This window comes from Tubulanus polymorphus, chromosome 5 (genome assembly GCF_964204645.1).
Source record: "Tubulanus polymorphus chromosome 5, tnTubPoly1.2, whole genome shotgun sequence".
Classification (NCBI taxonomy): domain Eukaryota; kingdom Metazoa; phylum Nemertea; class Palaeonemertea; order Tubulaniformes; family Tubulanidae; genus Tubulanus; species Tubulanus polymorphus.
In genome coordinates, this window is record NC_134029.1 from 6,830,462 (window position 1) to 6,845,079 (window position 14,618).

General features: G+C 36.4%; 1 protein-coding gene across 1 annotated transcript; it reads left to right on the forward strand.

The window, feature by feature from the left end:
* Window positions 1–9,926: 9,926 nt before the first annotated feature.
* Window positions 9,927–12,499, forward strand: LOC141905811 (myeloid-derived growth factor-like). Its single transcript, XM_074794852.1, has 5 exons — window positions 9,927–10,092; window positions 10,311–10,361; window positions 10,659–10,802; window positions 10,993–11,053; window positions 11,203–12,499. Exons 1-5 carry the CDS (start codon window positions 9,940–9,942, stop codon window positions 11,298–11,300), a joined length of 507 nt encoding a protein of 168 aa, XP_074650953.1. The 5' UTR covers window positions 9,927–9,939; the 3' UTR covers window positions 11,301–12,499.
* Window positions 12,500–14,618: the final 2,119 nt, after the last annotated feature.

Consider the following 14,618-nt stretch of genomic DNA (forward strand, 5'->3'; position numbering starts at 1 on the left):
AATCAGACTTTTTTGGTTTCACACCGGACATCAGGAATCACTCTTGGATTCAGCACAGGACAACTAGGCATCAGTGTTTCACAATCAGACTTTTTTGTTTTCGCACCGGACATCAGGAATCACACTTGGATTCAGCACAGGACAAAAAGGAATCAGTGGTTCACAATCAGACTTTTTTGGTTTCACACCGGACATCAGGAATCACTCTTGGATTCAGCACAGGACAACTAGGCATCAGTGTTTCACAATCAGACTTTTTTGTTTTCGCACCGGACATCAGGAATCACACTTGGATTCAGCACAGGACAAAAAGGAATCAGTGGTTCACAATCAGACTTTTTTGGTTTCGCACCGGACATCAGGAATAACTCTTGGATTCAGCACAGGACAAAAATAATCACTTGTGGAAATTCAAGATAAGTTACATTTACATTTATCTTTTTTTATTTAACGGTTGTTGAATTGATTTTAAGGGACCAGTTTTATAGCGTTTGTTAAAAACCATGTTTTGAAATGAAATCACAGAAACCTGTTGCATTTATTCAATTATTTTGTATTTCTCTATATTGGTTAATATTTGGCTACGGATTAGTTCATGGTTGGGATTGTTATTTCAGTTTAAGCGGGTTTACAGGTTTTCTAAGTTGTGATCAACTGAAATGTTATTTCTAATCAATATGAAACTGGTCCCTGATGTCAATAATACAACTATTATCAATCATAATCCTTCGTGACAATCAGATGTACATCTTAAGGAGTTAAAATTCCTGTAGATCAAACTGCCGTATGGATTTCATACTGATTGAATAGTTACAGATACATGTAACATTATGTACAGATACAGAGTACAGATCAGTGCATTTAATTTCATCCTGTGATTGAGCAGTGATTTAATGTTCTCTCATCTTCACTAGATTCCCGTCCGTCTAACTAAACATCAGAACATTTCAACTCATCTAACCGCGGGGTTCGGGGAGGGTGGGTAGGGTTGGGGGGAGGGATGGGGTAGAGGGTTGGGGGGAGGGATGGGGTCAGGGAGAGCGGGAGGGAAGGGTAGAGGGAGGGCGGGAGGGATGGGGTCAGGGAGGGTGGGAGGGATGGGTCCGGGAGGGTTGGTGGGTCGGCGTCAGGGAGTGAGGGTGGGATGTAGGGGTGGTGGTAGGACTTTGGAGGGAGGGGTATGGGGTGAGGGTGTAGGTAGGGGTGGTTTAGGGTCAGGTACAGGTTTAGTCGTAGTTATTTTTAGTCTTGAAGTTCAGGATATATCAGAAAATGTTTCCCATCTTTTTATTTATTATAAGAAAGGATTCTTCATTATGAAACACGTCATGCAGCTACGGGCTGGAACATGTCAAGATACAGTTGTTATAGGCCTACAACAAGCTGTATATCCACTGGCCAATTGGACCATTTCTATTTTAACTGATTGTTATTTTTATGCGAGTGCGCACGTAATTGCACGTCACTTCTCTCAATCGTCAAGAGACAATATTGCCCCCAGATTTTTAATTGCGTTGTTTCAATTTTTACGGCCAATATTTGTTTTAAGGTGGTCACGAATGAGTGTTATTTTTTGAATGATCACAAACTGCTCCTTAGCTCCGATCAAAATACGGTTTAATGAACAATTCTATTAGGCCTACTGTTGATATCTGGCAGTTACTGCTTCTTTTTGAATACATGTCCAGCTGGAAGATGTATTTTATTTTCTTACTGTAAATACTGGCTCTAGTTAAAGAACTGTAGCCTGACGACTTACAAAATTGTTGAAAATTGTCGAGAAGCAGTCACATTCATTGCTGCAACCTTTTCTACTGTAGATTCCTAGACAGAGAGGTACTCTTCATTTTTTGAAGAAGAGTATATAGAACTCATTTAGAATTAGTGATATGTTTTGTAATCACTTCTATGGATTTTCAGACACACGTCATTTGCCTTCAGCAGTACTTGGCACAGTTTATCACTATTTATAGAGATAGATATCCTTTATAGTTAGTTATCCTTAATAATTAGTTATCCTCCTAGCATTTTCATAAAGATGGGACACATTTTCTGAAATAAACTGTACAATTTATAGGTGGGTACAAAGATAGACACAGAGAGACTATTGTTCTATTATTATATTCATTTTGGAATAGGATATTCTATCTATTGATGACAACCGGTATATTTCTACCTGCAGAGCCGTCGGAAGGAATTTTTCAGTGGCGAGGCTTATTTCTGAAGGGTGGTCTGGAGGCCGTCCCTTAGAAAAATTTTGAAAATTCAATCGCCGGAGATGCGTTTTGGGGCCATTTCACGGTCTCATTCACAGAAGCATGAGAAGTCGTGAGCCAACCACCTAGTACAGAGAACGACGAGTTGCTACGCGGTGCAGCGTGATTTTGAAAAAATTTTGTTAAGCAAATTAGTGGGGCGGCTTTGGCCGCCCCTATTCCGACGGCCCTGACCTGTGACTTAGAATTCTTTTCTAGACATAATTTAAGGGGCTGCGAACTGATTATACTTATATCGGAATATGTTTTAGTGAATTTAAAGTCGTAAAAAACTTTATAACAGATGATATTCAACCAGATGTAGTTTTCACAGTTGGGCTACCGCAACCTAAATGCATTGTAGTAGTTACAGATCTGAGATTATTTAAAGTCAGTGTTTGAGGTTTTTGAGAAACCTTACCTGGTAAGCATTATTTAAAATCGATTTATAGTGATTCACTTGTAGGAAACGCGTTCGCTTAATTTCATTAAAACCATTTTAACGTTGAATACAGATTATTCTCACAACACTGGGTGTATATCTCGACATGTATTTTGACATTTTTCACGATCATATCAGTCTGAAAGTTATTCCATCCTTCACGGTTTAATTATTTTAAATTTTACTAGTGCTTGATCAATTTGTCAGTTTATAGCTTTTAGACTTGCATCATTTGACATGTAGACTCAAATTATTGAATAATTTCTGACTTTCTGACTCAATTAGTACAAGATTTTGAGCCCATTCAGTGTGTACATAAAATTCATGACCTTATACAAGTGATGGGTGATTAGTACAATATATTCCTCTATTCAACATATGCAACACTCAATTATTTTATGTACGTTTTCTTGTTCAGCAGTGACAATTTGATGGTTAAAAACTGCTCCACGTATATGAAAATTGATCTCTAGCCTTTGTATATACATTCTAGTTACTATCAAACTTTGCTTAATCAAAACTGACTTGCCTTTAACGAGGGCCATGAGCCAAATTATCATGTTATCAAACCAGAGCCATGAGCTTTATTTACCCTCCATGGTCACCGAATCAGAACCATAGACCAAACTGTCTCTTTGGTCACCAAACCAGGGCCATGAACCAAACTTTGACTCTAGGCACCAAACCAGGGCCATGAACGAAAAGTTGTACAAGTTATTTTTGTTGCCTTCGTTACTTATATTTGAGAATGAAATGATTTATTTGGAACTAATGCAGAGTTAATTAAAGATTCAGCCGTATCATTGTTGCTGCTGCTGGTGCGGTTGCTGCTGCTGTTCTTGCTGCAACTAACACAAATTTTTGCCGCTGTCTCTAAAAGATTAAACTTGAACCCAGTCGGAACTGATGAGAGTTCTAGTGAGACAACAAGTAAGGAAAAGCCATATGAAAAGAAAAAATATAAAGCGAACGTGTGAGCTTCTAAACACAAAATAAAACAGCATGAAATGCTGATATAAAGAGCGGGGTCTGAGAGCAATTCGAAGGTTTTTAGTGTCCTGCACGCTTAGAGGGCGGGCAGGGGTCTATACCTACCTCGACTCCAAAAAAGAAAAAATATAAAGAGTGGGGTCCGAGAGCAATTCGAAGGTTTAGTGTCCTGCACGCTTAGAGGGCGGGCAGGGGTCTATTCCTACCTCGACTCAAGCACTGAAAGTCAGAGAAGAGAGAGTAAAAATGAAAAATGGCTGGAGTGTGATTTGTTCCGCTGGGTTCAAGCGTAAATTTGTTAAGACAACGGATTATTTATGACGTATATATTTTGTAAACACCAGCACTTCGTAATCAATGATTGATAAATCTTATGAATAGGATTCGATAAAACAACTTGCTTAAAACCTTTACTAGAGAATATAAAAATAATCTAACAACCATCTAGTCCACAATGGTTTCATTATAAGAGTGATCGCATGTTGAATTCGTGAAGCGACATGAAAAGCGTTAATTGTTTTGATCTCAGCCACATCATTCATGTCCTTGGTTTGTGTTTTCCCTTCTCACAACATTTTGTGAGTGCAGAGGTTTGGTTCGGGCTTATTTCCTTGGTTCGGGTGAACCCTCCATATACCACCCCTCCCTAACAACAATATTAGTTAAGTTCCTAAGGTTTGGCATGATGTTTTGGAGATGTAACCTCACAACTCAAACTCACTGCAATTTGATAAAGATCTGTTGATAGACAACTGTTGCAACTTGCCGTGAAAAGATTTATTGTGAGTACTCATTGTGGGGAGTCGAAATAATGGGAATGAATTCGATGAAATTGAAAAGAAATAATCTGTAAAATGAAGCCATATTATTTTCAAGACTGAACTAGGCATATGATCATTGGAGATCATCTGAATGCCTCCAAAATTGTTGAGAAAGTATCCGTGAGTCCCGTCAATGATGCAATTGATTAAGGGTTTCGATTTATATATGAAATTGATATGATCTTGAAAAATGGCAAATCGTTTTGTAGTTTTTGTACAGATGAGTGGTGTCAGAGGAGACAGGAGGCACGATTGGAAGGCATTGAGGGAGGCTAGGTGGGAGGGCATTGAGGGAGGCTAGGTGGGAGGGAGGCTAGGTGGGAGGGAGGCTAGGTGGGAGGGAGGCTAGGTGGGAGGGAGGGAGGGAGGCTAGGTGGGAGGGAGGTAGGGAGGCTAGGTGGGAGGGAGGGAGGGAGGCTAGGTGGGAGGGAGGGAGGGAGGGAGGGAGGGAGGGAGGGAGGGAGGGAGGGAGGGAGGGAGGGAGGTGAGTTGAAATCTTCTGATGTTTTAGTTAGACGGATGGGAATCTAGTGAAGATGAGACAACTTTAAATCACTGTTCAATAACAGGATGAAGTAAATGCAGTGATCTGTACTCTGTATCTGTACACAATGTTACATGTATCTGTAACTGTTCAATCAGTATGAAATAAGTACAGCAGTTTAATCTACAGAAAATGCTGTACTGTTTCTAGTTGATGGGAGAATTTTGAGAGATGTTACATTCTGCTCCATTGTCATTGATTATTGTTTCTTTTTCTTTTCAGAATGAAATAAACGCAATAGAATTCACTATTTAAACGGGCTCATTTAAAAGTTAAGTACAAAATTAGTAATGAATTTCTCTACACAATTCTCCACAGTCTCTGTTAATATTTTGAATTACTTTTGAACTAATAAAGCTACTGTTTTACTCTCATTTACAGGATGAGATAAACACAGCAGCCGCAGCTACTTAACTCACCAGCAGCACTACCATACGGTAGCAGCAGAAAACCTTGAAATTCATTATTCTTAGAGAACTATTCTATATAGATTATTCTATCTGTTTATGTTTCCAGTATTCAATCACTCAAAGATCACTGCTTAGTTTGAAGTGAGTTTTCAATCGTTAAAACTCATTTATTTCCTGATCAAAGTTAGAATTATCAAGGTCTTTATGTTTTGCATACATATTTTCAGTGAGCAGATCTATGGAGGTTTTGGCACCCAACAGTCAACCTCAAATACTGTTGGCTTAAAAACATTGACGAAAATGGTGAGTTTTTGATTTGGTTTGAAACTGCACTTATATCATAACAACTTGACTGACAATTTCTAACATTAATATATTTCATTTTAGGAGCTGAAATAAGTGGAACCCATGAAAGAATCTGTGAACAGTTAACATTGGAAATTCACTTAACATTTGCAAATGATGGACATTGCTTTATATCCTTAAAACAAGTACCGGTAAATATCTCTACAGATTCCAGTCTCTTAAGCAAATTTATAAAATTGGAAATTTTATTCTAGGCTCCAAAATGAAGCTGAACTTGCAGTAAACGTTGCGATCTAAAAGTCAAACACAAGTCAAAAGTGGTGAGTATTATATCGATTTATTGCAGTAATTTGTGGTGATCTTCAAATCAAGTCATGAAAATGATGTGATCAATCAACGTTGACAGGCATCAACGCTTTACTAGAGGACGCAGTCTAAAGCTACCGTCAGACACCTCAGAAATCTGTTTACACTCAACACATTGTGATAAACTGCTAAACAATCTGGTGGGTTTTCTGTCAATCAAAAACAAACAAGCTGCAGAACTCCTATTTGTATCATTAACTATAATTGTCTGGCATAATTTTCTCTTTCAGAAACCGAGGTATTAAACACTCAATGGTGCTGGAGAAATTAAAAATATTCAACTTCAAAGAGTGAAGAAGCTCTAGTTATTGCTGAAGCTGTTTTTTTTTTTTTCCAAGACAAACTAAGTAATATAACTCTATACCATTTAACCTAGTTCTCGCTTGTTATACAACTGAATGGTTCAATTATTTGTAAATCTATTTTTTTTTTTTCAGGAAATCATCAGTTCTCTTGACTATATGAGTTTGGAAATGGTGGGTTTTGCTCTAATTCGATGTACTTTTTTAAATACGTTGCTGATTCTTTTCATAGTTTGATGTTTTTTTGGAGCATGAAATTTGTCCGATAGAACAGTTTGAAATTTGATCAAAGATTGAATAATGGACGTTGAATTATCTAGAACTACATGTATAAGGTAAATTATAAACTCTAGTTTTATTCATATGTTCAAATTTTTCATGAAAACAAAGCTGTTGATTCAATCATATATTTTCAAAGTAATGTTTGCAGACGCAAGTTTTCTCTGTATTCTAGGACGAAGTGGGGACCAATTTGCCATTTAACAGGGACAGCAACCAGCCATCTACCTGGAGATTGATACCACTTATTTCACAGAGCTACAATTTTTGAGTTTTAAAGCCAAATGAACAATCATTGTTATATTGTGCCAGCTAGCACGGGCAGGCTACTGTTGTTCTGTTTGTGATGGTTTAGACTGCTTAGCACATATCCTTGAAAACAATAGAGTCATCCCCTGATTCGCCTCACAAAGCTGTGGTGTCATTTCTGCTAATAAATAGCCTGACGAATGGGCATAGAATATATGATTTTAATCCTGCAATATGCATGAGATAAGATGCGTAATTCATTTTATCAAGAATCAGAATCAAAATAATAAACGCAGATGAAGAAATAACTGGGACAACCTATGCACAAAATAACAAAACCTCTCAACCTAAGCACTTAACATCCTCTTGATTTACTTTCTCGATTAACTCGTTTTCTTCTCAATATTCTTCCCTGTTTTAGTTATTTCTTCACACCTGACGATGTTCTCTAGAGAGACTCCAAAATGTTGTGTATTCTTATCCTTTTAAATTTTTATATTAGTGGGTTTTAATTTTTACTAAGAATTGAAAGTAAATGAGATTGAATAAATTAAATTAATTTAATTAAGATAAGATATAACAGCAAAGCAGGGTTTTCTGACTCACCAAGCTGTTGTCACAATTTAGGGTATAAGAGAAAACCCTAATGAGGTAATTAGAGAAAACCCTAATGATGGGCTTTCTGTGATGGATCCAGGGAGTTTGATTGGTCATTCAAAAATGAAACAAAAGACCTGAATTTGTAAATGTTTAAACTTGTGACGTGATATTGTAAATGTACATATTTTGACTTTTAACTCCCACAATCAATGAAACCAAAAAGTTGAAATATCGACTGGTTTTCTTTATTATGGGACCATAATATTTCGTGCGAACTGCAGACGTTATTGTTTTATTTGAAATAAAGATGAATTTTCTGTGTTGTTCTAGTTGTGATTACAGACGCCAGTGGTTTCACACACTCAGCGCGTCACACGTGAATCCCACGGTTTCAGTTTCTTTGAGATAATTTTCTCAAAAAATATTCATTTATTGAGGCGAAAACCCAAATTGAGTGACGTTTTTCTTAGAAACTGAGCTGAGGGTCCAGTTTCACAACCAATTGCATTCAAACACGTTTTATTTTGAAAAATGTCTGAAGCAACTGCAATATACTGGGCGAACTGGATTAAATACCGTACTCGCTATTTAGTGTGCGAAACTGCAGCATCTAAAACTGATTGAAACCTTCGCATCATGAACCAAATCCTATGGGTACGGTTTCATGGTGGCTGATTCGGCCATACTAGAAAAATTCTCTGTACGGCTAGAGCAAAAAAATGTTCGCATTGACCTGTTTTTGGTTTTTCTCGCGCGAGAATTCAAAAAGTTTGGTTTTCCCGCGCGAGAGAACAAAAATTGGGCCAATGTAAAAAAAAGTTTGTCTATCCAGCCTGCCAAGCTTAAAACGGGCCAATGTGAACATTTTTTATCATTGCTCTAGCCGTACAGAAAATGAACAAAACTGAGTGAATGAAAAAATCACAGTTGTACAAACTGGTTTGATGGGAAACAGTTTTATCTGATAATACATGTATTGTATAACATCTATTCACGCGGCGTGGGATTCATTTAGCACGGTAATTCTAATCCTGGTGTGCTAGGGTCAAATCATGGGGAGGACATGGGAAAGGTCATTATAGTTTGCTAGTCACATGCGATCTAATGAAATGCTGACAAGAAAATACTGCCCAACTTTTTGAGATATTATTTCCTATGAATTAGTTTCGGTTCGTTTCTCTTTAAGTTTTGATCAATTATATCAGTTTTTCGAAAAAACATGTGTCCACCATCTTCAAATCGTATCAAATCACCTCTATTTGATTTGACCAATCGATTTGAATTTGATAAGCTTACTGTGTTAAATTCAAAAGTTAGACCAAATCAATTTTGATAATCATATGATGATTTGACGTATTCGCCTCTTATCCCGTCCCTCGGTACGAATCCCGATCAAAAATGATTCGAACTTCAAGCACCTTTGCTTGACAGTGCTTGCTCACCTGTGTGTGTAGCGCTTACTTTGACTTCAGGGGCGGATCTAGGATTTTCCAAGGGGGGGGTGTCCAAAGAAAGGGCACCGCGTACTCCGGATAACAGATCCCCTAAAATGTTTTCACACGGGTCAAGAGGTGAATGAGGATAACAAATTATTGAAATATTGGTAGTTTTAGAATGAACCAATCAATTTAAAAAAGGCTGCCGTACATTTACTCAATTGTTGACAAGTTTCTTTCACTCTCACAAGGCATTCGGTCATTTCGTGCGTTGAAAAATTTGTTATATAAGCCCAAAAATTTTGGGGTGACAAGATAAAATCCCACTTTTTAGGCTAAAAAAAATTGATACCTTGTTTCTCCGCTCTGCTGAGCTTAAATGTTGACCCGGCCGGCCGCCTATCTACCCTATACATTACTTTTTTTTAAAATCGTGATCAATTTAACCATAACAGACCCGGCCGCTATGGGAACTGTTTATAAATTTTATCATATTTCACAAAAATGACCCGGCCGCTGCGGAGAAACAAGGTATCATTTTTGTTTAGCCTTACCGATTAAAAGAATTTAAAAACAAGAATTTATTTATTCAATCAAAAATATATAAAAGACACGACGTTTCGATTTCACCCTAGAGATCATCGTCAGGTGACGATTTTATTATCCGTTCACCACGTTTGATTGTGGTTATCGATCTATTTGGGGTGACATTTTTGGGGGCACTTCAAATTTGAGGGGGCGGTCCGAACACCCGACATCACCCTAGATCCGCCTCTGTGATTTCGTCTTCCGATGATGTTTTTTAACATATCGACACAAGAAAGTTTGAATTGCATGTAAATAAAACCCTGGCAAGTGAAGAATCGGCGAGCGTGGCAGCGGCCTTGGGATGATGTGGAGCTGGTGTTTTTTCATTTCCGGGTTTTCGAAAACAAGTTAATGATGAATGTTTATCTGTTTTTCGCTTGCCTCGCGGGTTTATTTATCGAAACGTTTCAAAAAGATGATTTTTCCAAGGTTGCCGATGTAGAAAATTCAGCGACGATTATCGTCAAACCCGGTGGAGTGACGCACACCGAGCAGAAAGAAGTGGTGAGAATTTCTTTGGTACTATGTAACGAAGAAAACCGTCGAAATCATAGCCGGCATCAATGATTCACCATATACCTCTCGATTATTGTTTGTTCTAAGTGTAGAAAGTCTTATATGTTTTATTATTTTTAAGTGTGAACGGTAGTAGTTTGGTAGTAGCTGTGTTCTAATATGTTCATGCTAAATACATCAGTAATTCTGATGTTTATTTTTTGTAGGAAGGAGTAAAATGTTTTTTCACCTATACAGCCCAAGGAGGAACTGGAGAAGTAAGATTCTTTCTTATCCTTAACCTGTTAGATTCTTTCTTATCCTTAATCTGTGTTAAAGCTCCAGTAGATGTGACTAATCCAGATCATTTGGGATGGAGCCCTCAAATTGACAGTTTAAGAAAATCTGGTTTACAAATAATCCTCATGCATCTTAAGTGTGCTAGAAATATTAGATATATGTCCAGCATAGTTTAAAACCTAATTTGCAATTATAGAGTTTTACTTATGAATAGAACATTTATCTTGAAACCTTAATATTCATTCATTGAATGTCCACTGATTTTGATATTGCAGGAATGGACAATGACAATGACTCACAGCAACGATAAGAAATACTTTTCATGTGCGGTAGAAAGGCCGACGAAAACGTCTTATTTATTTTTCATGAATTTCAAGCTGTCGATGGAGGGTGCAAAACTAAAAAATGTTCAAGCATTCGTAAGTATGGACTTCAGTATTAATCTGTAAAATCCCTTTTCAGCATTATATTTGGCTACTTTCAATATGAAAGATTTTGCAAATTTTCCATGACCCTATCCTTGTGCGTGTGTGTATTTTAAGCATTTAGAAATTTCAAACCCTTCTTCAGGTGGCATAGATACATTTTTTCGTATACCTCATATTGCAGGGTAATTCGAATGCACCCTTACAACCAGGGGAATACAGTTTAGATAAAAAAGAAAATCATAGTAAGTAAGAGCCTATTGCAAACTAATAATACCAAAAATTAGTAAATGTTAGGTAGAATATCACATCATATTTCTAATCCACATTTTCTCATCCTAAACTGTGGTCATCTAAACAAACTTCAGAAAAGATGTGTGCTTTTGTATTTTAGTCATGAATGCCGATGAATTCAAATCACAATTAGCACACATACGAGTGGAGGCTAAAAGGTCTAAGAAAGCAGCAGCGAAAACTAAAAAAGAGCTATAAAAATGGCCAATTTCACGTCTCCATCCATCCAGTGCAACAGTAAACTACGGATATATCATACCTGCAAGATAACTACTGATTAATAGATTCTAGATTATGTCTTGACTACTAAGCTTATTTCACACAGGCACGTCATACATACTTATATAAGTATGTATGTAAGTGTAAATAAGTAAATTATCTCCTTCATTATTTGTGTACATGTACAATGTTTAAGAGATAACTGCAGAAGAAAAGAAGTTGAAAATATTTCGAGAATTTTGAAAAATTGATTGCCCCAGTGGTAAAGTAAAGCTGCGCATTTTTCTCAGGCAATAACAAATATCCGTAGTTTATTGCATTTCTCACTTAAAACCTTTTTACAACGATGTTTATTTTCTATATTTCTTTCAACAAAAGGTGTTTATGTTCATGTTCTTTGTCATGTATCTCTTGCTTCTAAAGTCTCATATGGATGTGGAAATTATTTTCGATCAGAAAATTTTTTTACTTTTTACTATATATCTCAAAACCTGTAGATTCCAAAACTATACTGAAGTCATTTAAGATGAACTAATGCAACAGATAAGATTATGGTATTTTATTTTTTTTTTAATGGGTGCGAAAATTGTGGGATAATTGATTCTTAGTAAACTGTTTATTAGCTTGCGTGATAAAATCATGATCGAACGGTCTTACCCTAAAGAACCAAGGTGTAATCATGTGGACCCAGTCCCACAGTTGTGAGTTAACTTTGAGTAAGTAGTGCAAAGTTCATTTTCAATGTCTTTACTCTTAAGTCAAATCTTAACACAAAACTGTGGAACTGGGTCCTGGAGTATTCTTATTTATGAAATACGCAATATGCTTGTAATATTTCAATCAGAATTGTATTCAATGGTATCGCAGTGTTATAGCCTCATTATTAAGATTAAACATACATATATAACTCTGAAAACGATTTTTCCTCAAATCCGAAAATTTCGACGTACCAAATATTTTCACCTAAATTTTGGAAATTTGAACTATCGCTGGGTCAATGAACAGACCATATGTTAATAGTTAACGATATTTGACTGTAAGACTTATGTTTGTTTTAATATTGTAAAATCGTGGATTCTTCAAAACGATGTTCTGAAGTTAAAAGTAACAACTGTAATATGCAAATTATATGTATTGATTGATACATATTATATAGATATTTATTCTATGATTTGTTTTTTGAGGTATTTCAATAACTTCAATATTTGCAAATAAAATCTAATATCTCTTCCTAATAAAATGGATTTGTTGTCTTCTTTGAACGGAGCCTTTTGATAGACGGATTTAATAGGCTTCCCCATGGAACGAAATTCTCCCGAATTTCCGTGAAGTGAGAAATATACTGTGAAATATTAAATTTTCGATTTGAATTTGGACGGGACAAATTATTGTCCTTAACGCGGTCGGGTCTGAGGAATATAAGAATTCGGATCTAACCCGATGTAATTAAAACGTAATTAGTTCTCGGCCAGTTGTCATACACATTGCAAAGTTTAGTACACTTTCTGAAAAGACCAAACGCGCGCAACACCGATCACTCGAATCACGTATTTAGATACATTTCATGTATGTTATTATTGGTTCTTTCTTTTCGCGCGCGGCTAAACTGTGCGCAAATAGCCAGCGGACACGCAACTAAAAATATTTAGCATTTTGTAAAGAAAATGTTGACGCGGCCGAAGACAGGTTTTATTCTTAATCACTGGTACTTGGAGAAGGTTTAAGCGTTGAAAATCTGATCGCAAAAAATTCATACGGTAGGTTCTCCTTTGAAATATCTAATCCGTTTGTTTAACTAATAAATACCCAAATACGCCATACTAACATCGTTTTGTTGGATAATCCGATTTGAAATAAACCGAACAACTCGAGGCAAAATAGTCGGAAACACGAAAATCAATAGTATATAGATGAGACTAGATTCAACTAGAAATGAACAATTTTTTTTTACTCGAGGCAAGATTTAATGTAATTTGTTTTATTTTTTTAAGTTAAGCAGTGCCTGGGGGCTTATACTATCAGTATACATGAGTTGAGAAGATACACAATATCCATGTAAGATGACTAACGAGAGAAATCCCGCGATAGATTCAGCCAAAAAATGAACAGTCATCATCAGGCGAACTGAGAACAGAATGAAATAACAGAATATTCAGAGAATCAGAAAAAAAGGATTAAAGATTCAAGGATTAAGATTAAAATAATTTAACAACAAAAACATGATGATGGCTGATAACTAGCCGAAACGTTGCTCGAAATATAAATCATTTTACCATAGAACTTGACCTTTTTTGGCTGAATCTACTGTAAGATTTCTCTCGTTACTACTATCACAAAAAATTCATAAAGTTTATGAATTTTCGCTATTACTGAATTACATACACAGATTCAGCTTTAGATTTCGTGCGTTCTGAACGTGCGTCCATAAAAATGATTTCTTTTAATCACCTTAGTTTTGGAGTTTCGATGAGCTATTCGGCATGCTTCGTTGATTAGGACACGCGACTCAACAATCAAATGTTTCATTTTATTATTGCCATCGTCTTTAAACGTGCGCGGATAATTGCCATCATAAACGGATTAAGTTCAGTAAAGTATATTTCTTTGATAAAGGCCGAGTTCAAAATTTCAAATGGATCGTAATATGGCCTCTCTTACGCCCCAACCTTCCTAAACATGCATTAGAAATTACAATTTAGTATGTTTTAGGCTATGTTAGCATTATTTATATAAAAATAGCAGAAAGGGCATCGCATCGTGGGTATCCCCACGAATTGTTTATAAGGACGTGCATGAACGCTAATCGCGCCTAGGCGTTAACCGGTATAGTGAGTCGTTATACTGTTCATCCAAGTAAACTTAATTTGAAATTAAGTCTAGTTGGATGAACATTGTTACGAATAAAGTAATACCGTTTCAACCTGCCAACTTTCATTCTGATTTGATTATACGTATATAATCAGTCACATGCGCCATATCGATGTGTCGTAATTCGCGCAGTGGATTGAGCGACAAATATCAAATTTTTAGCGTTAAATCTTTTGCTATCATCTGCTGAAGTAGAATTCTCACGAGGCGGTTACTGTTTAGCCGATAAGCTACCGTATGCCGGACTTTCTTAACGTTGTGGAGCTAATTAGCGCGAATGCGTCGGAAACGAATGTCAGACAAATGCATGTGTGTCACTAAATTACGCTGATCGGTGAAACGTCGTAAGCAGCCGCGGTGGTCGAAATATATATATATATATATATATATATATATATATATATATATATATATATATATATATATATA

Coding starts and splice junctions, on each gene's coding strand:
- LOC141905811 (XM_074794852.1), top strand. CDS start 9,940: ATGATGAATGTTTATCTGTTTTTCGCTTGCCTCGCGGGTTTATTTATC. Junction 10,093..10,310: donor ACACCGAGCAGAAAGAAGTG/GTGAGAATTTCT, acceptor TATTTTTTGTAG/GAAGGAGTAAAATGTTTTTT. Junction 10,803..10,992: donor TAAAAAATGTTCAAGCATTC/GTAAGTATGGAC, acceptor CTCATATTGCAG/GGTAATTCGAATGCACCCTT.